General features: G+C 45.7%; 1 protein-coding gene and 2 non-coding genes across 12 annotated transcripts in view; 2 read left to right on the top strand and 1 right to left on the bottom strand.

Moving 5' to 3' along the window:
• Positions 1–7635, top strand: part of ZNF286A (zinc finger protein 286A) — a 54950-nt gene extending 47315 nt beyond the window's left edge. For all 10 annotated transcript variants that reach the window (XM_070061411.1, XM_051824436.2, XM_070061412.1 and 7 more), the window contains one exon: positions 4997–7635. In XM_070061411.1, the coding sequence (XP_069917512.1) occupies positions 4997–7218 (2222 nt within the window). In that variant the 3' untranslated portion in view covers positions 7219–7635. The remainder of the gene's footprint in view (positions 1–4996) is intronic.
• Positions 7636–11364: 3729 nt separating this feature from the next.
• LOC127484514 (U6 spliceosomal RNA) lies at positions 11365–11471 on the bottom strand. Its single transcript, XR_007911575.2, has one exon. It is a non-coding gene; the product is annotated as a U6 spliceosomal RNA (small nuclear RNA).
• Positions 11472–15731: 4260 nt separating this feature from the next.
• Positions 15732–15803, top strand: TRNAW-CCA (transfer RNA tryptophan (anticodon CCA)). The gene has a single exon. It is a non-coding gene; the product is annotated as a tRNA-Trp (tRNA).
• Positions 15804–21306: the final 5503 nt, after the last annotated feature.

A 21306-nucleotide genomic window follows, 5' to 3' on the forward strand; every position in this document is an offset into this window, starting at 1 on the left:
TTAGCTTAGTGAGCCACTGCGCTAGCCCTCTATTGTGGGTTTTTTTTTTTTGTTTGTTTGTTTTTTTGACAGAGTGGACAGTGAGAGAGAAAGACAGAGAGAAAGGTCTTCCTTTGCCGTTGGTTCATCCCACAATGGCCACTGCGGCCGGCGCATCGTGCTGATCTGAAGCCAGGAGCCAGGTGCTTTTCCTGGTCTCCCATGGGGTACAGGGCCCAAGGACTTGGGCCATCCTCCACTGCACTCCCGGGCCACAGCAGAGAGCTGGCCTGGAAGAAGGGCAACCGGGACAGAATCCGGCGCCCCGACCAGGACTAGAACCCGGTGTGCCGGCACCGCAAGGCAGAGGATTAGCCTATTGAGCCATGGCACCGGCCTATCTGACGTGTTTTTGTTTGTTTCCTAATCTTAAAAGATTTTTAGAGTGCCCATTTTTTTTCAGTTACACTATAGTGATATGGTTAAAATCCCAGAGCCCTCAGTTCTTTCATGTTGGACTAAGTGGCTGGTATCATTTTGTTTTTGTTTTTGTTTTTGACAGGCAGAGTGGACAGTGAGAGAGAGAGAGAAAGGTCTTCCTTTTGCCGTTGGTTCACCCTCCAATGGCCGCTGCGGCTGGCGCACCGCGCTGATCCGATAGCAGGAGCCAGGTACTTATCCTGGTCTCCCATGGGGTGCAGGGCCCAAGCACTTGGACCATCCTCCACTGCACTCCCGGGCCACAGCAGAGAGCTGGCCTGGAAGAGGGGCAACCGGGACAGAATCTGGCGCCCCGACCGGGACTAGAACCCCGTGTGCCAGCACCGCAAGGCGGAGGATTAGCCTATTGAGCCGTGGCGCTGGCCCCTCTATTGTTTCTTCGTGTCTACTTTTTTCTTCATTTCTGAGCCTTATCTGGGATAATGAACACTCATTTCCTTCTGTTCAGGTTTGCTTCTGTCAAAGACTTTGGTTTGGTTTGGTTTGGTTGCATTTTTTGTTTGTTTGTTGCCACAAAAGGTCTTTATTTGACCTTAATTTTTCATGGATATTTTAAAAGATAAGCTTATTTTGGTGTAAAAATTTTTTGAGATCCATACATTGCTTTTTCTTAATCTGTATTTCCCATAGTCTTCATAAATTTTTTTTTTTTGACAGGCAGATTGGACAGTGAGAGAGAGACAGAGAGAAAGGTCTTCCTTTTGCCGTTGGTTCACCCCACAATGGCCGCTGCGGCTGGCGCACCGCACTGATCCGAAGCCAGGAGCCAGGTGCTTCTCCTGGTCCCATGCGAGTGCAGGGCCCAAGGACTTGGGCCATCCTCCACTGCACTCCTGGGCCACAGCAGAGAGCTGGCCTGGAAGAGGGGCGACCAGGACAGAATCCAGCGCCCTGACCGGGACTAGAACCCGGGGTGCCGGCGCCACAGGCAGAGGATTAGCCAATTGAGCTACAGCGGTGCCGGTGACTTCATATGTTTTTTAAAATATTTATCTGGGGCCAGCGCTATGGCGTGGCAGGTAAAGCCGCTGCCTGCAGTGCCAGCATCCCATGTGGCCACCAGTTCAAGTCCCAGCAGCTCCACTTCTGATCCAGCTCTCTGCTATGGCCTGAGATAGCAGTAGAAGATGGCTCAAGTCCTTGGGCCCCTGCACCCATGTGGGAGACCCGGAAGGAGCTCCTGGCTTTGGATCAGCACGGTTCCAGCTGTTGTGGCCAGCTGGGGATTGAGCCAGCGGATGGAAGACCTCTCTCTCTCTCTTCTCTGCCTCTCTTTCTCTGTGTAACTCTGACTTTTAAATAAATAAATAAATCTTTAAAAAATAAAATATTTATCTAAAAGGCAGAGTTACAGAGAGAGAAGAAGAGCTTCCATCTGCTGGTTCACTCCCCAAGTGGCTGCAATGACTGGGGCTGGGCCTGTCCAAAGGCAGGAACCAGGAGTTTCTTCTGGGTCTCCACATGGGTGCAGGGACCCAAGCACTTGGGCTATCTTCTGCTGCCTTCCCAGGTGCATTAGCAGGGAGCCAGATCTGAAACAGAGCAGCTAGAACTCGAACCAGTGCTTATATGGGATGCCGGTGCTGTAGGACAGGGCTTTAACCCCCTGTGTCACAACGCCAGCCCCTCCATTTGGTTTTTATTTTATATTTTATAGTTCTTTTTTTTTTTTTTTTTAGGATTTTTTACTTGTTTTGAAAAGATGAACAACAGAGGGAGGGAGAGACAGAGAGATCTTCATCTGCTGGTTCACTCCCCAAGTGGTTGCAACAAATAGGTCTTGAGTCATGCCAAAGCTAGGAGCCAGGAATTCCTTCCTGGTCTCCCAGATAGATGACAGAGGCCCAAGCACCCAGGCAATCCTCCACTGCCTTCCCAGGCGTGGCCCCTGTGCTTTATAATTGTTTGATGAAATTATTAATATTTTCTTAATGTTCTTGAATATTATTGTCACTAGAGAAAAGGCCGTGGAAGCCGTGGGGTTCTTGTCTTCATGCAAGAAAGAATTCAGGCATGAGAGAGAGAGCAAAGTGATAAAGTTTTTTTACTGGTGGATGGCAGGGTTCTTGTCTCCACGCAAGAAAGAATTCAGGCATGAGACAGAGTAGTGGAAAGTAAAATAGCAAGGTTTATTACGGTAGGGACATCCGTAAGAATGGACAAGCACCTCTCCAGACAGAACCTGATGGAGAGTGCCCAGTCGCTGCGACTGGGGGAAGAGCAAGGTTACATGGTTGAGTGGAGAATTCACCTGACCAGGCCAGGCAGGCAGCTCAGCAGAGGCAGAGGGCTGAGCACGCAGTCCGGTTGAGGCTGGAGGTTTTTAAGGGGATGGGCCTTGCGCTCCTGCCTCTGCTCCTCTTAGAAGAAGGACTTTTTGGATGTAAATAGAAAAACTCCTATCTGAGTTTTCCCCATGAAGTTATCAGACAGGGGGAAGCCTGACTGGCCTTGCCCCGCCTTAGAGGAGCCTTAGAGGAAGGATGGTTATGGAGTAGAAGGGGCTGGGCACATTTGAAGTACAGATACTGGGCTGCACCTGGAAGATTATCAGGCAGAAAGGGTGAGGACCCCCACCTGGCAGGTTATTGGGTAGAAGGAGCAGGGCAGGATGCAACTACTGGGCTGCCCCTGAAACGTTATCGGGATGACTTTGAGATGCATATGCTGGACCCAAATGTCTCCTTAGGCCTTTGTCACACACACGTAAACTCATATCTGACTTCCTACCTAATAGTTTTATTGGGGTTAGGGCATTCCTCAGAATGGAAGGGACAGATAGAGCACCCAGTCCCTCAGACTGGGGTAGAGCTAGGTTACGTGGTTGAGTGGAGAGAATACACCTGGGCAGGCCAGGTGGGTGGCTCAGCAGAGAGGCAGAGGACTGAGCACACAGTCTGTTTGGACTCCCTAGGTTTTTAAGGGAGTCTGTTTACCCACCTCCCCCTCTCCTCCAGGACAAAGGATGGGGAGTCCTGACAGAAGGGTTTGTTGGGTGAAAATTAGCAAATTCCTTGCTGGATTTGCTGGTGCTGGGACAGAGTAGAGGGACTTCCCTTAAGGCGGCTGAGAAGGTTTTATTGCCCCATGTTATCAGGTAACCCATTTGGGTCTGGAGAGAGAATTCTGGGAGCTTTTCTTGGGGGAGGGGCCAGGACCACGTGGGAGGTCATCAGGGTCTGAGCAGGACTTTGAAGTGCAAGATGCTGGGCTTCTGGAGCTTCCGAAGTAGGTGCTGGTCTTTCTCACACACTCATAGGCTAAATTTCTGCCTTCCTACCTAACATTGTTATGATTATTTTAAAGTTTATGGATTGGAGTCGGTGTTGTGGCATAATGGGTGTAAGTGCCTCCTGCAGTGCTGGCATCCCAAATGGACGTGAGTCAAGTCCCAGCTGCTCCACTTCCAGTCCAGATCTCTGCTAATGTGCCTGGGAAAGCAGCAGAGGATGCCCAAGTCCTTGGGCTCCACACCCACATGGAAGACCTAGTTGAAGCTTCTGATTCCTGGCTTCATGTGGCCCAGCCCTGGCCATTGAGGCCATTTGGAGAGTGAAACAGTTGATGGAAGATCTCACTCACTCTCTCACTCTCTCTTTCTCTCCCTCCCTCCCCGACACTGCCTTTCAAGTAAATAAAGTAAAACTTTTAAAAAATAATTTTATAGATTAATTTTAAAGTTATGGTCATTTTAAAATATATGGATTAATTTTTAGATCTGTTTCTGTTTTTTCTTTCTGATTTTTTTTCTCACATGACCTTCGTCTACTTGTGTATGCCTATTAGTTTTGGTTGTCAAGAACTGGCTATTAAAACCTATAGCAGTAATTTGAAATTGTATAGTATATAATCTTTTCCCACCAAGGATTAATATTTGCTTTTGATGGGCTGCTGTATTAGGGCTCTGACAATCCTCAGCTACCTTGATTCAATTGGAAATTTAACTGAGCTGATTATTCCTTGAAGAACCTGGTCTGTTTTTTAATTCATCCTGTCCTTAAAGCATATCACCTTGAAGTTCCAGGCAAATCCTATGAGTCCCAAGGATGATCCCTTTGGTCACCCTAAATTCAAATCTGTCTTTCCATATGAGTCTATTAAAAATTCTTAACTATTTAGCCTCACGCATTTCATGGAGAATTCTCAGGCATTGGTCTCCCATCACCACTGCCTCTAGGGTCTGCATGAGGCGGAAGCTGGAGCCAGGTGTCAAATGCAGGTACTCTGATGTGGGATGTGGGTATCTTAACCAGCATCTTAACCACTAAGCTAAATGCCTGCTCCATGGATTTTTTTTTTAATAGGAGAAGATATCATTGAATGTGCCACTTTGATTATTTGCTCAACCACTTTCCCTTAATCTTACCTTTTTCTTCCTAGAAAATAAGGTCAATTTGTAGCATTTAAAACCAAATATTCATTTACCAGTCATTTTTCACATGAATTATCCCATTTAGTGAGATTTCCTCAACTTAGGAAGTAGAAGTTATTTGATTTTCTCTTTTTCCCTCCCTAGACTTGGAAACTAAACTTGCAACCAGGAATGCTATACTAACAGAGAATACTTCTGAAGATTTATCACAGGAGGCCATAGTAGAGAAACTCACAAAAAATGGCCTATGGGATTCCAGAATGGGAAGATTATGGACATGGAATAACAGGATTTTGAGACTGCAAAATAGTCAGGAGAATCACTTGAGTCAAAAGATTGTTACACACAAGAAAATGCCCACTGGTCAAAGAGGCTTTAGATTTGGATCTGTTCTTTTTCCAGAACAAAAAGTTGTCACAGAAGAGCCCCACAGAAAATTCCAAACACAAGAGGAAGGTTTCACAAAAAATTTAGATTTGATTACAGATATCCACTTGGGGAAGATAATTGGCAAGGATCCAGAAGGCAGCAAATCCACAAAGCAGACTTCAGAACTCACTCTGAGGGAGAAATCAAATAATAAAGAAAAACCCTATAAATGTGGCACATGTGAAAAAGCCTTTCGCTATAGGTCATTACTCATTCAACATCAGAGAACGCACACGAAAGAAAAACCTTATGAATGTATTGAGTGTGGGAAAACATTCAGCCAGCCCTCATATCTTAGTCAGCATAAAAAAATTCACACTGGAGAAAAACCCTATAAATGTAATGAATGTGGAAAAGCCTTCATTGCTTCTTCGTCACTTATGGTACACCAGAGAATCCATACTAAAGAGAAACCTTATCAATGCAATGTCTGTGGAAAATCCTTTAGCCAGTGTGCCCGCCTTAATCAGCACCAGAGAATCCAGACTGGAGAGAAGCCCTATAAATGCAGTGAGTGTGGGAAAGCGTTTAGTGATAAGTCAAAACTGGGAAGACATCAGGAAACTCACAACGGCGAGAAACCCTACAAATGTAGTGATTGTGGGAAAGCCTTTAGGAATAAGTCGTATCTTAGTGTACATCAGAAGACCCATACTGAGGAGAAACCATATAAGTGCACTGAGTGTGGGAAATCTTTCAAGAATACAACAATTTTTAATGTTCATCAGAGAATTCATACTGGAGAAAAGCCCTTCAGATGTAATGAGTGTGGGAAAGCCTATAGAAGTAACTCTAGCCTTATTGTACATATCAGAACTCACACTGGGGAAAAGCCCTACGAATGTACTGAATGTGGGAAAGCATTCAACCGCATAGCAAACTTCACAGAACATCAGAGAATCCACACCGGAGAAAAACCCTATAAATGCAGTGAATGTGGGAAAGCGTTCATTAATTATTCATGCCTTACCGTACACCACAGAATGCATACAGGAGAGAAACCTTATAAATGTAATGAATGTGGAAAGGCCTTCATGCGTTCCTCATCACTAATCATACATCAGCGTATTCACACTGAAGAGAAACCTTATCTGTGTAATGAATGTGGGGAGTCTTTCAGAATAAAGTCACACTTAACTGTACATCAGAGGATTCATACTGGAGAGAAACCATACAAATGCGCTGACTGTGAGAGAGCATTCACCAAAATGGTGAATCTCAAGGAGCATCAGAAAATCCATACTGGAGTGAAACCATTTACATGTTACGACTGTGGAAAGTCATTCAGGACTAAGTCCTACCTGATTGTACATCAAAGGACCCACACTGGAGAAAAACCATATAAATGCAATGACTGTGAGAAAGCTTTCACCAATACATCACAGCTTACTGTGCATCAAAGGAGGCACACTGGAGAGAAGCCTTATAAATGTAATGAATGTGGGAAGGTTTTCACAAGTAATTCAGGCTTTAATACCCATCAAAGAACACATACTGGAGAGAAGCCATTTAAATGTAATGACTGTGGGAAAGCATTTAGCCAGATGGTGCATGTCACAGAACATCAGAAAATCCACAGTGGGGAGAAGCCCTATAAGTGTGATGTCTGTGGAAAAGCCTTCAGGAGGGGTTCCTACCTTACAGTGCACTGGAGAACACACACTGGAGAAAAACCCTATACCTGTAAGGACTGCGGGAAAGGTTGTATTACTCTGTCACAGCTAACTCTGCACCAGAGAATTCACACTGGGGAGAGACCCTATAAATGTGAAGAATGTGGGAAAGCCTTCAGAACTAACTCGGACTTCACCGTACACCTGAGGATGCACACTGGAGAAAAACCCTACAAATGCAACGAGTGCGGAAAAGCTTTCCGGAGCAGCTCAAGCCTCACCGTCCATCAAAGGATACATCAGAGAGAAATTCACTTAATGTAGAAGACAATAAGTCATTCAGCCAGATGCCAACTCCATAAAGGAACCTGAGGAATTCACCAGAAAATACTGGAGAGACACTCTATAAATACATTGAATTGTGGAGAGGCATTTAACCATACTAAATTTTAGAAACTTTGAGAAAATTCACACTAGAGGAAAATAATGGACAAATGAAAACCTTCATTCTAATTTCATCATTTTCTCATCCAACAGATACCTTCAGTTGCCTGTACGTGCATTTGACTTTTTTTTCTCTTGGTTTATCTGCCTTTTCCTATAAGACTGGGAGTACTCTGTGTATTTTTGAGATTAATCTTATGTGTAGCAAATCTTTCTTCTTAATCTAGCATTTGTCTTTATACCTGTCAATGAAGTCACATTTAATTTTTAATAATAAAATTCATCTCTTCCTTTTTAGATTTCTTGATTCACTTTTATTTAAAAAGGATCTCCTTGATTCCTAGGTTATACATAGTTCTAAGTTTGATTTTTTTCTTTTTTACATTTAAATCTTTAATCCACCTAGACTAGGAGAGCTGTTCATGGAAGAGCTACTCCAAATGGCCATTAACCTGTGAGAAGATTTGAACCTAAGTAGTACTCAGGGAAACACAGACTAAACTACCAATGAGATCAAGCTTCCACTCGTGGAGATGGAAAAAATTAAGAAATCTGTTGCTAATGGGGCTTGGGGGACATGTGTTTTTTTTTTTTTTTTTTTTGCCTGTTTGTGAGGAACTTTGGTTTATTTGGGAGATGGCATATTTAAATGTCAAAGTGTTTGTGGGGTTTTTTAATTTATTTATTTGAAAGAGTTACAGAGAGAAATAGACACACACAGAGAGGTCTTCCATCCACTGGTTCACTCCCCAAATGGTCACAGTGGCCGGAGCTGAGCCGATCAGGAGCCAGGAGCTTCTTTTGGGTCTCCCATGTGGGTGTGGGAGCCCAAGGACTTGGGCCATCTTCCACTGCTTTCCCAGGCCATAGCAGAGAGCTGCATTGGAGTTGGAGCAGCACCACAAGAAGAGGAGTAACCTAGTGCACCACAGCGTCAGCCCCTAAGATGTTTTCATAAAATTAAGGGAGCAGCCCATACAAATAACCATGTATTCTTATCTAAAAGTGTTCTAGCTTGTATTTGTACCAGCAGTCCAGCAATGCATACTATTTAAAATATATGCAGGTCGGCACCACGGCTCACTACGCTAATCCTCTGCCTTGTGGCGCCGGCACACCGGGTTCTAGTCCCGGTTGGGGCGCCGGATTCTGTCCCGGTTGCCCCTCTTCCAGGCCAGCTCTCTGCTGTGGCCAGCGAGTGCAGTGGAGGATGGCCCAAGTACTTGGGCCCTGCACCCCATGGGAGACCAGGAGAAGTACCTGGCTCCTGCCATCGGATCAGCACGGTGCGCCGGCCGCGACAGCCATTGGAGGGTGAACCAACGGCAAAGGAAGACCTTTCTGTCTCTCTCTCTCACTGTCCATTCTGCCTGTCAAAAAATAAATAAAATACATTTATCCTTTGACCTAGAAGATGTAATTTTGGAAATTTTTTCTCATGGAAATAATATCAATGCATAAGAATACAAATAAAAGTGTTTCCTGAAGTATTGTTTAGAGGGAGAGGGAGAAAAGCCCCATTTGGAAACAGTAAGCACTCATTACTAGATAAATTGTGATAAATCCTTATTTTGAAGCCGCATGAGGGTTCTGTCTGTATGGGAGAACTTCATGATAGTTCCACAATGTTGTAGTAAATGATTACTTTATAGCAGGAATGTATATACACAAGGTTTCGTCTTTGTTAATGATCACACCATGTATTATGTACTTCTGTGTGTATATGATTGGATGTGCGTGGAGAGAGGAATGGAAGACTATACACCAGATATCAATACTGGTTACCTTGAGGGAGAAGAGATGTGGGGAGAAGGGAAGAGGGGAAGACTGGAAAAATAGAAACATGCAAATGTAGCATATGGTATATAAAACTGTATGTAATATTCTATATTTATGTGACCTTTGAAGAGAAAAATGAAGTAGTCTCTGGAAACTTAATGATGGTTGTTTCAGGGTTGGTGAACTATCAGGTACTTTTTGTTTGACTTTTCTGTGCGTGTAAGTTTTTCTTTACAATTAGTAATTATTTACATAATTATTTACATAATTAGTAATTATTTACATAAAAATGAGAAACATCTTTCTTGTGAAGCAAATTTATTTGACACCTACTATGTGCCAGGAACTCCTATAGGTGTTGCTTATACATTGGTGAGGGGAGGGTACTCTAGGGTCTGAAAGCATGAGAATTGGTTCTAATGTTGGGTAGACTTCCAAAAACTTACCCAGTACTTCATTCCTTCCACTCCCTGAATTTCATTTGGAGGAAAAGTTCAAATGAAAGACATGCCCAAAAATATCTGGAACTTGTGTACAGGCTGTAGACCAGAAGACTACAGTCTCAAAAAAGTAGTTCCAGGGGCCAGCGCTGTGGCGCAGTGGGTTAATACCCTGGCCTGAAGCGCCAGCATCCCATATGGGCACCAGTTCTAGGCCCGGCTGCTCCTCTTCTGATCCAGCTCTCTGCTATGGCCTGGGAAAGCAGTAGAAGATGGCCCAGGTCCTTGGGCTCCTGCACCCACGTGGGAGACCCAGAAGAAGCTCTTGGCTCCTGGCTTCGGATGGGCACAGTTCTGGCCGTTGTGGCCAACTGGGGAGTGAACCAGAGGATAGAAGTGTCTCTCTCTCTCTCTCTCTCTCTCTCTCTCTCTCTCTCTCTGCCTTTCCTCTCTCTCTGTAACTCTGACTTTCAAATAAATAAATCAATCTTTAAAAAAAAAAAAAAAAAGTGTGCTGTGGCAAATGAAGCCGCCTCCTGCAGTGTCGGCATCCCATATGGGCTCTGGTTTCAGACCTGGCTGCTCCACTTCCAATCCAGCTCTCTGCTGTGGCCGAGGAAAGTAGTCGAAGATGGCCCAAGTCTTTGGGCCCCAGTATCTGCTTGGGAGACCCAGATGATCCTGGGCTCCTGGGTGTAACCTGATCCAGCCCCAGTCACTGTGGTCATTTGGGGAGTGAACCAGCAGATGGAAGACACTTCCTTTTCATTTTGTTTTTTTTCCAGGGTGGGGTATGTGTGTTACTTGTTTTCAGTCCTTTGGAAGAGTGTACAAGAGTGGCATCACTGGTATTGCTGTTACTTTTGCCATATGTATTTTCCATAAAAATCACCAATGAAGCTTTCTTGGGCTAGTTTTCTTTGAAGAAAGTTTTCAATTATGGATTCTATTAACTTGATATTAATTATTAATTTGATATAGGATGATTCAAATTTTCTATCTCATGTAAATTTTGGAAAGGAATTTTTGTTGATAACTTGTCCATATCATTTCACCACAATTACCTTATTTTTGACTTTCAATAATTCATAATATCTTCTTATCACATATCTGTACAGTTTAAAGTGAAGACCCCCTTTTCAGTCCCCATGTTGGTAACTGTGTGCTCTCTTTATTTAAAGTTTTCTTGATCAGGCTATCTAGGGATTTAATACCTCAATGTTTTAAAAAAGTCTCAACTATTAGCTAGTTTTCATATTATTACCTCCTATGTATTCTCTTTAGATATGATTCACTTCCTTTTGTAGATTCTTTGAGTGAGATCTTCGATTGTTGATTTTTATCATTTCTTTTTTTGCTAATATTTGTATTTATGCATTTCTTCATGAGTACCTATTTATCTGCATCCAATAGGTTTTATCATTTTTATTGAGGCATAATATACATAGAACAAGTTGCTTCTAATTTAACCTTACTTTTTTTTTTTAAGATTTATTTATTTATTTGAAAGAGTTACACAGTGAGAGGCAGAGAGAGAGGTCTTCTGTTCGATGGTTCACTCCCCAAATGACCACAATGGCTGGAGCTGCGCTGATCAGAAGCCAGGAGCCAGTAACTTCCTCTGGGTCCGCCACATGGGTGCAGGGGTCCAAGGACTTTGGCCATCTTCTACTGCTTTCCCAGGCCATAGCAGAGAGCTGGATTGGAAGAGGAGCAGCTGGGACTAGAACTGGCGCCCATATGGGATGGCGATGTTTCAGGCCAGGGCATTAACCCGTGGCCCCTATCACCTTACATTTTGATGATTTTTTTAATGGAACAACACACGAATTTGCGTGTCATCCTTGTGCAGCAACCATGCTAATCTTCTGTGTCTCATTCCAGTGTTAGTCTATGTGCTGTCGAAGTGAGCACCTAATGGGCTTTCACAAACGTAGAACCACCACCACTATCAAGCTATATTCAGTGCATACAAATTTAGGATTCTTACATCCTCCAGTTGAGCTGATACTTTTGTTAATATTAAATAGCCTCCTCTGGCTGTCTAATTTCTTTTTTTACAATCAGGTTTTTTTTGTGTTTTTTTTTTTTTTTTTTTTTGTTTTCCGATCCTAATATAATCGAGGCAATTTTCCTTTGGTTAGTATTTGTGTGGTATGGTAGGCCGAATTCTACAATGGTCCCCAAATTCACAGCTCCTGGTGTGCATGCAGTTCCCAGCTATTCAAACACTAAAAACTAGGTGCTTTTGTGAAGGGATTTTACAAGTTTAATTCATTTAAAATTAATTTTAATTAAGGTTCTAAGTCAACTAACCCCAAGGGAAATGGCCCTCAGTGGGTGTGACATAACCAGGTGAGAAATGGAGAAATGTGGTGCTCTGCTGGTGAGAAAGGTTTCATACCATGCAGAATCAGGGTGAGACATCAGCTTTGTGGCTGACTTTGAAGATGGCCGGGCTATGTCTCAAGGAGTGTAGGCAAACTTTGATGACAGAGCAGTGTGTGGACAACAGCCAGCAAAGAAACGGGCACTTAGCTCTGCTCACAAGTTGACGAGTTTGCACGTGGCTTCTTCCCAAGTCCCCAGGTGGAACGCAATCCAGTTGACCCCTTGATTTCAGACTTGAGACCCAGACAGCGCATGCTCGGATTTCTGACCTACACAGCTGTGAGCTAATACAAGGTTGGTGTTACACAGCAATAGAAAACATTACACATGGTGTATCTTTTTTGCATTCTTTTACTTTCAGCTAATCTCTTCTTAAAGCAAATCTCTTGTAAGCAGTATATATGTAGGCATCATTTTTATCTTGTCTAATGATCTTTGTTAATCAGAGTGTTTAATCCATTTACATTTAATGTCACTGCTAGTACAGTTAGATTTAAATTTCTCATTTTGTTATTTAATCTGTTTCTTCCTTTATTTCCCCTTTCTTGTTTTCCTGTACATTAACCAGAAGTTTTTTATTATCTCATTTTTTTCTCTATTTGATGTAATATACACTCACTAATTATTTAGAGCAGTGGTTCTAAAAACTACTTTCATAATAACTCTGAGATTTTATTTGCCTTTTTCACTCTTGTTCTCTTGAATGAACAGTGAGGTTTTCCAGAAACTACATGACATGTGATACTGCAGAAGATTTAGTGCAGAGGAAATATGCTAATTCACCTATCTTAACTGTTACAAACTTAACAGTACCCAGCCCCTCCACCTACCACCCCTGCCAAAACTCCTGTATAGAAGCCCTAACACCCAGCATCTCAGAATGTGACTGTGTCTGGAAATAGAATCCTGAAAGATGTGATTAATTGAAGATGAGAGCCTCAGGATCGGCCCTACTCCAATCCAACCGCTTTCCTAATAAGAAGGGGACATTGGAACAGGGCGAGACAAGAGAGAAGCTCTCAGCAACCCAAGGAGGAGGACTTCAGGAGAAGCCAGCCCTTCAGGCATTTTGATGTTGGACCTCCATCCAACGTCCAGAATTGTGAGAAAACAGATTTCTATCCTGTAAGCCCATCCAGTCTGCAGTGTTTTATTACCACAGCCCTGCAAACTAAGACGTTAAAGAGACGTGCCAGAATGGAAAACACTGCCACTCTTTGCATCTAATTTTTGTCTTAAAAATATTTGTATTAAAATAACATTTTCCAATATCATGTTTTGGATTATTTTTTCAATAAATATTGTTAACTTTTATCATTTTAATTTCGAATACCAGGGCCAGCGCTGTGGCGTAGCAGGTGAAGCCTCGGCCTGTGGTGGCGGCATCCCTTATGGACGCTTGTTCAAGTCCTGGCTGCTCCACTTCCGATCCAGTTCTCTGCTATGGCCTGGGAAAGCAGTAGAAGATGGCCTAAGTCCTTGGGCACCTGCACCTGCGTGGGGGACCCGGAACAAGCTCCTGGCTCCTGGATTTGGTCTCCCAGCTGCTGCAGGCATTTGGGGAGTAGAAGATCAGATCAAAGATTATGTGTGTCTATGTCACCATGCCTTTCAACAATCTCTCTCTCTCTCTCTCTCTCTCTCTCTCTCTCTCTCTCTTTCCCTTTCAAATAAATTAAAATTGTAACTGGGGGAGGATACCATTTTAAATAGTTATGAGTTTCTTGTTTTCATTTTTATCTAGCTACTTACTAGTTTCTCTTTGCCCTTGTTTTCATATGTTTCACTGCAATATCTCCGGTTGTGGACTTTGTTTTTAAATCATAGTTGAAATTTGTAGAGCTTGAGACAGTCCCGTGACGTCTTTCATCAGTGTGGGAAAATTCTCAGCTGGCTTTCTTCAAATATTGCATATGTCCCATTCCCTCTCTCCCCTTCATTCCAATTCCAATTATAGATGGGCTAGAACTCTTCACTGAGTTCCAAATGTCTCGTCGTTTGCAGTATTTCCCGTTTTTTTATCTTTCTGTACATCAAAGTGGATACCTTTTGCTCACCTGTATTTCCGTCTTCTAACATCTGTTGTACTTGCTTTTAATCTATTAGACCTGTCTTTAATTTCCATCAGTTTATTTCTGAAACTTTCATCTTATTTGGATTCTAGTTATCTGCTGAAACCCTCCGTACTTTGCTCTGTCTTGCTGGTTGTTGTAGTGTTACGTCCTTGGCTCTTAACTGCAGTAGCTTCTTCACTTCTGGGTTTATTCCTATTTCCTGTTGTCTGGAAACATGAACTTTTTGCTTCTCCGCATACCTTCCACTATTTCATTTGATACCAGAAAGTATAGATGAGATCATTGTAGGGAGCCCTAATTTATTTTCCACCAAAGTGGGCTAAGCTTTATTTCAGCAGTATTCTAGTGGGTCACCCCAATCCCATTGATGATCAGCTTTGGACTTTGCTTCAGTTTTGCCCTCGATCCTAATGCGTGGTCCTCCTGGGAGCCAATGGAAGCTCCGAGGTGTTTACTAAGCTCCTCTGACTTCGCTCAGCTCGATCCTGAGACAGAATCTCTGCCTTTGCAACCTTGGGGAGTCGCTGGAATTTATGTTCATCCCTTGCCACCATCACACTGTTTAGAAGTCAGCTAAAGATCTGTGGCACATCTGTCAGTCAGCTAATGTGTGGGAATGTTCACGGCACCATTGTGCATAGCCAAAACATGGGAGCAACCCAAACTAGTGAATGAATAAGTGAAATATAGTATTGCCACACAATGGAATTGTATTCCCCAACAAAAGAGAATGGAGTACTGAGAAGTGCAGTAACATAAATCCTGGTAACACGCAAAAACCAGAGGAAAGTAGTTGAATAAGCTATGTGGCAAAGCATTCTAACCTAGCTGTAAAAAAAAAAAAAAAAAATCAAGGAAGAGTGCCGTGAGCTGTCAGGGATGGGTTTTCCAGGATAAAGTGGCAAGAAAGAGCGCAAAACTTAAGTGCAAAAGGGTATTTATGGGCCCAGGTGTGCAGAAGAATGCAGGAATGATCAGCCAGCGAAGAGATTATTTACAGGGGTGGTTGGCAAGTGGGCGGAAGGTAGGGGAAATGGGGGTCATTGAGATGGTGGGACAGTGGCAGAGGCTTTTCTATAATCCCATCGGCGTGTGTGTGTTAAGAAACAAGGCAACTGGAATACAAATGAGGGCTAGGGGATGGAAAGCACTAACCCAGGGGCAGGCACTGAGGTGGACCCACCCCTTAGGGTGCCAGCGGGGGATGGGAGCATTGCTTTGCATTTTTTACAACTTTTCCATAACGCCCAAATGTTCAAAAACGGGCCTTAGTTTGGCACCTGTGCTTACTGCCCAGTGACAAAGTCACTTCCTGAGTGTGGCCGCGGGGTCTTTCTGGCCACTTCCATCTGGACGCTGGGGACCGGAGCCCCGGGCAGCACGCGGGAACCCCAGCCCTCGCTGCTGCGCGCTGACCGCGTTGCGGATGTCGCAGCCGCCGCCCGGCCTCGCGGGGACCGCGGCTCCCGACCTCGGCGCAGGCTCTGAGCCGCGGGCGCCAGCAGCCTGGGAGGCTCTGGGGCTGCAGAGACTCAGCCGCCCGGCCCTGCAGCCGCCCAGCGGAGCAGAAGCGAGCTCTTTCCCGTTTGATCTACAATGCATCACAAAAAAAAAAAAAAAAAAAAAAAAACAAAAAACAGAAGGAAGCGGCCAGGGTGCAGAATGAAAGAGATTTAAAGCATCAAAAGTCAGCATTGTCCTCACGGATGACCTCGTGGCGCAATGGTAGCGCGTCTGACTCCAGATCAGAAGGTTGCGTGTTCAAGTCACGTCGGGGTCACATTCGGCTCCCAAGGTGTCATTTTCTAGGTGATGGGGGTCACAAGCAACAAGTTGGAGCCCTATCTCACTAAAAGTCCCCTGACCCTAGCGGGCTTACCCGCTCACCTGCGCCGTCCCCTCCCCCACCGTTGGGTAAGCAGGTTAAAAAAAAAAAAAAGTCACTTTTAGGCCGGCGCCGCAAGGCAGAGGATTAGCACACCGGGTTCTAGTCCCAGTCGGGGCGCCGGATTCTGTCCCGGTTGCCCTTCTTCCAGGCCAGCTCTCTGCTGTGGCCCGGGAGTGCAGTGGAGGATGGCCCAGGTGCTTGGGCCCTGCACCCCATGGGAGACCAGGATAAGTACCTGGCTCCTGCCATCGGATCAGCGCGGTGCGCCGGCTGTGGCGGCCATTGGAGGGTGAACCAACGGCAAAGGAAGACCTTTCTCTCTGTCTCTCTCACTGTCCACTCTGCCTGTCGAAACAATAAAAAAAAAAAAAGTCACTTTTAAACAAATGAAAAGGGGCTTCTTTCATACTAAGAGAAGTGACACTGAAAATTTAAATTTCAACGGGTTGAGTTGCTATCTCAACCTCTGAGATTGCTGGGGTCAAAAAGTGGATGGTGAATTGCATTTCTCTGTCCTCAAAGCTAATGCTTGGGCCCCACTACCTACATGGGAGACCTAGATGAAGCTCTTGGCTCCTGACTTCAGCCTGCCCCAGTGCTAGTTGGTTGTGACCATGAACCAGGGGGTGGAAAATTTCTCTCCCCCCACACTCAAACTCTCAAAATCTAAAAAAAAAAAATATATATATATATATATAGAGAGAGAGAGAGAGGGAGAGAGAGAGAGAGAGAGAGAGAGAGAGAGACATACCAGAGCCAGGGTTATGACACAAGTTGGTTCCCACTTCTGATGCCAGCATCCCACGTGAGTGCCAATTCGAGTCCCGGCTGCTCCACTTGGCAACCCAGCTGTCTGCTGAGGCACCTGGGAAAGCAGCAGGAGCTGGCCCAGGTGCTTGGGAGAGAGCTGGAGGGACGTCAGGTTCCCCACTTCAGCCTGATGCACTCCCAGTTGCTGCAGCCATTTGGGGAGTGAACCAGCAGGTGGAAGATCTCTCTCTCTCTCTCTCTCTCTCTCTCTCTCTCTCTCCATATCTCTCTGTAACTCTGCCTTTCAAATAAACATCTTAAAAATAAATAAAAAGATACAGTCATACCATGTAATTACTGTTTGCTAAAGTAAAACCTGTCATTAAGCTTTATTCCCATAGATTCTAATATTTTGAAAGCCTTACCTTCTAACAGTGATGTGAAGATCTACAACATTCTTAAATCTCATGTTTGGAGCCTCCAGGCCCGGGTGCAGCCCAGAAAGTCTCTCCATGGGTGGGTTGTGGGCAGAGCTGGTTTCCAGCCTCAGAGAACTCAGAGTGTGGTCTCCTCCCAGCTCTGCTTAGAGTCCTGCTCCGCAGTGAGGACTCACAAGGGAAGCAGCACTCCCGCTCTGTGCTCCCAGGCCCACCCTCCCTCTGCTGCCTGCCACAGCCCCAGCCACTCAGGAGACTACCTGGGACATCACAGCTCTTGGGCGCGAATGCACCCAGTTCCCTTAGCCCCACACCAAAACTTGTGGGATGCAGCAATAGCAACTCTTGGAGGGAAATTTACACCAACAAAGGCATAGATCAAAAAGGACGGAAGTGGTGGCCGGCTTTTTGGCACAGTTGGTTAAGCCACTGCCTGCAACACCGGCATCACCGTGGGCACATGGATCTCTTTTTTTAAAATATTTATTTATTTATTTGAAAGTCAGAGTTACAAAGAGGCATGGAGAGAGAGGAAGAGAGAGAGAGAGAGAGAGAAAGAGAGAGAGAGAGAGGTCCTCCATCCACTGATTCACTCCCCAGATGGCCGCAACAGCCAGAGCTGCACTGATCCGAAGCCAGGAGCCAGGAGCTTCTTCTGGGTCTCCCACGCAGGTGCAGGGGCCCAAGGACTTGGGCCATCTTCCACTGCTTTCCCAGGCCACAGCAGAGAGCTGAATTGGAACTGGAGCAGCCAGGACTTGAACCGGCACCCACATGGGATGCCAGCACTGTAGGTGGCAGCTTTACCCACTCCGCCACAGCACCAGTCCTGAGAGAAATCTTCTGTCCTCTGGTTCACTCCCAAAATGAATGCAACAACCAGGGGTAAGCCAGGCCAAAGCCAAGAGCCAGGAGGTTCCTCTGTGTCTCTCACATTGGAGCAGGGGCCCAAGGACCTGAACCATCTTCTGCTTTCCCAGACCATTAGCAGGGAGCTGGAATGGAAGTGGAGCAGCCAGGACTCAAATTGGTGCCCATATGGGATGCCAGCATTGCAGGCAGCAGCTTTACCAACTATGCCACAACACTGGTCCCCAAAAATCTTTTAAAAAAAACAAACAAATGAATGAGAAAGATCTCAAGTAACAACTTAACATGACCTCTCAAGGATCTAGAAAAAATAAGAACAAAGCCCGAACTTAGTAAGGGGGGGAGGAATGATAATAAAAATCAAAGAAATAAAAATCAAAAATGAAATATACTAGAAAACAATAGAAGAGGCCTACAAAACTAAGAGCTGGTTTTTTAAAAAAAATAGTTATTTGGAAGGCAGAGTTACAGAGAGGCAGAGGCAGAGAGAGAGAGAGACAGAGACAGAGACAGAGAGAAAGGTCTTCCATCTGCTGGTTCTCTCCCCAAATGGCTGCAATGGCTGGAGCTGAACCAGTCCGAAGCCAGGAGCCAGGAGCTTCTTCTGGGTCTCCCATGCAGGTGCAAGGGGCCAATAACTTGGCCATCTTCCATTGCTTCCCCACACACATTACCAGGGAGCTGGATCGAAAGAGGAGCAGCTGGGACTCAAACCAGCACCCACATTGGATGCCAGCACTGAAAGCATTGGCTTTACCTATTATACCACAGTGCTGGCCCCTGAGAGCTGGTTTTTTGAAAAAGTAAACAGAGGGACTGGCACTGTGGTGGAGCAGGTTAACACCCTGGCCTGAAGCACCAGCATCCCATATGGCGGCCGGTTCGAGACCCAGCTGCTCTACTTCCTATCCAGCTCTCTGCTATGGCCTGGGAAAGCAGTAGAAGATGACCCACGTCCTTGGGCCCCTCCCTGCACCCATGAGGCAGACCTGGAAGAAGCTCCTGGCTCCTGGTTTCGGATCAGCGCAGCTCCTGCCGTTGTAGCCAATTGGGGAGTGAACCATTGGATGGAAGACCTCTCTCTCTCTCTCTCTCTCTCTCTCTCTACCTCTCCTCTCTCTGTGTAACTTTGCCTTTCAAATAAATAAATACATCTTTTAAAAAAAGAAAAGAAAAAGTAAACAGAATCTACAAAGCATCAGACTAAAAAAGAGAGAGAAGACCCAACCAAATAAAAAGGAAGACGTAACAACAGATACAGCAGAAATAGAAAACGAGAGAAGACCATGATGAATAATTATACACCAACAGAGTGAATGACTTAGACGTAAATACAACCTACCACGAATAAATAATGAAGAAATTTTGCAAGACACAGCCTCAGGCAATGCAGTCTTTTTTTTTTTTTTTTTTTTTTTTTTTTTTGACAGGCAGAGAGAGACAGAGACAAAGGTCTTCCTTCCGTTGGTTCACCCCCCCCCCCCAAATGGCCGCTAGGGCTGGCACGCTGCACTGATCTGAAGTCAGGAGCCAGGTGCTTCCTTCTGGTCTCCCATGCAGGTGCAGGGACCCAAGCACTTGGGCCATCCTCCACTGTACTCCCGGGCCACAGCAGAGAGCTGGCCTGGAAGAGGAGCAACCAGGACAGAACCCGGGGTGCTGGCGCCGCTAGGTGAAGGATTAGCCTAGTGAGCCGCGGCGCCAACCTGCAATGCATTCTTTTTTTTTTTTTTTTTTTATTTATTTTTTTTTGACAGGCAGAGTGGACAGTGAGAGAGAGAGAGACAGAGAGAAAGGTCTTCCTTTGCCGTTGGTTCACCCTCCAGTGGCCGCCGCGGCTGGCGCGCTGCGGCCGGCACACCGCGCTGATCCGATGCCAGGAGCCAGGAGCCAGGTGCTTTTCCTGGTCTCCCATGGGGTGCAGGGACCAAGCACTTGGGCCATCCTCCACTGCACTCCCTGGCCACAGCAGAGAGCTGGCCTGGAAGAGGGGCAACCGGGACAGAATCCGGCGCCCCGACCGGGACTAGAACCCGGTGTGCCGGCGCCGCTAGGCGGAGGATTAGCCTAGTGAGCCGCGGCGCCGGCCTGCAATGCATTCTTAAAGAGTGGTTCCTATGTGCGTCATGTTGCCATGTGAGCGCATGCTCAGCCGGGGAACAGGTCGGCCTGATCACTGCTGCCAGTGAGGGATCTGCAGGGGTTCAAGTGACTCCTGGAGCGCTGTACTTTGCAGTCGGTTGACTGAGTTTTGCCAGCTTCTATGCTGTCCCATTTATTCTATACTTGCTCTCAGGGGCTGGGCCCATGACCTCTGTGTGCAGCCATGCTGGAAATCAGTGCCACAGCCTCCATGGGTGCTTGTTTGTTTTAAAGAGTCATTTATTTATTTGAAAGGCAGAGTTACAGAGAGGCAGAGGCAGAGAGAGAGGTCTTCCACCTGCTGGTTCACTCCCCCAATGGCCACAATGCCTAGAGCTGCGCCAGTCCGAAGCCAGGAGTCAGGAGCTTCTTCCGGGTCTCCCATGCGGGTACAGGGGCCCAAGGACTTGGGCCATCTTCTACTGCTTTCCCAGGCCACAGCAGAGAGCTCGATCGGAAGTGGAGCAACCAGGTCTCTAACCGGCGCCACTGCAGGCTGAAGCTATGCCCCAGCACCGGCCCCAACTCTGCCTTTCTAATACACAAATAATTTTTTTTAAATATGATTATTTTGCATGAGACATAAATATAAGATCCAGCGTTGATGATTTATGATTCTGTAAAACGACTAGATCATCGTAACTATGAAACCATCCCACACATAAACACGGAGCTGGCTATGACACTGGGCTCAGTGACAAAGACAAAAGACGCAAACACACCCCTCCCCGCCTGGTGCACCTGAGCTCAATCCTTCCTCCAGACTCTCTGTTACTAAATTTTGTCTCGGAGTCTTTTCCACAGTCAGCCCTCTCTCGTTTGGCAAGCCTTCCATCTCAAGAAATCCAAACATCTCTGTCCTGAGGTTTTCGAACTTCACTTGCTAACAGGTCAAGTGCTCACATGCCACATGATGTTTTAATTGTGTCTGAGCTGCAGACGGGAGCGGCCAGAGGTGCAAGGCACCAGACCTGCCGCAGGTCATCGGGCACTATGGAGACCATTCATTCCCGTGGGGCTCAGGCTAGCCTTCCTCACTGTGCGTGGCTTCAGCACACTTTTTTTTTTCCCCTTTGCAAAGGGGCTCTGAGGCCGAGGGCTGTACCTCAGGTTGGCCAGAGCAGGACAGTTACCCACTGTGAGGGTTTCTCCAACACACCCTCTGCCTGGGGACCCAGAGACAAGAGGCTGCAGTT

Source organism: Oryctolagus cuniculus, chromosome 17 (assembly GCF_964237555.1).
Source record: "Oryctolagus cuniculus chromosome 17, mOryCun1.1, whole genome shotgun sequence".
NCBI classification, from domain to species: domain Eukaryota; kingdom Metazoa; phylum Chordata; class Mammalia; order Lagomorpha; family Leporidae; genus Oryctolagus; species Oryctolagus cuniculus.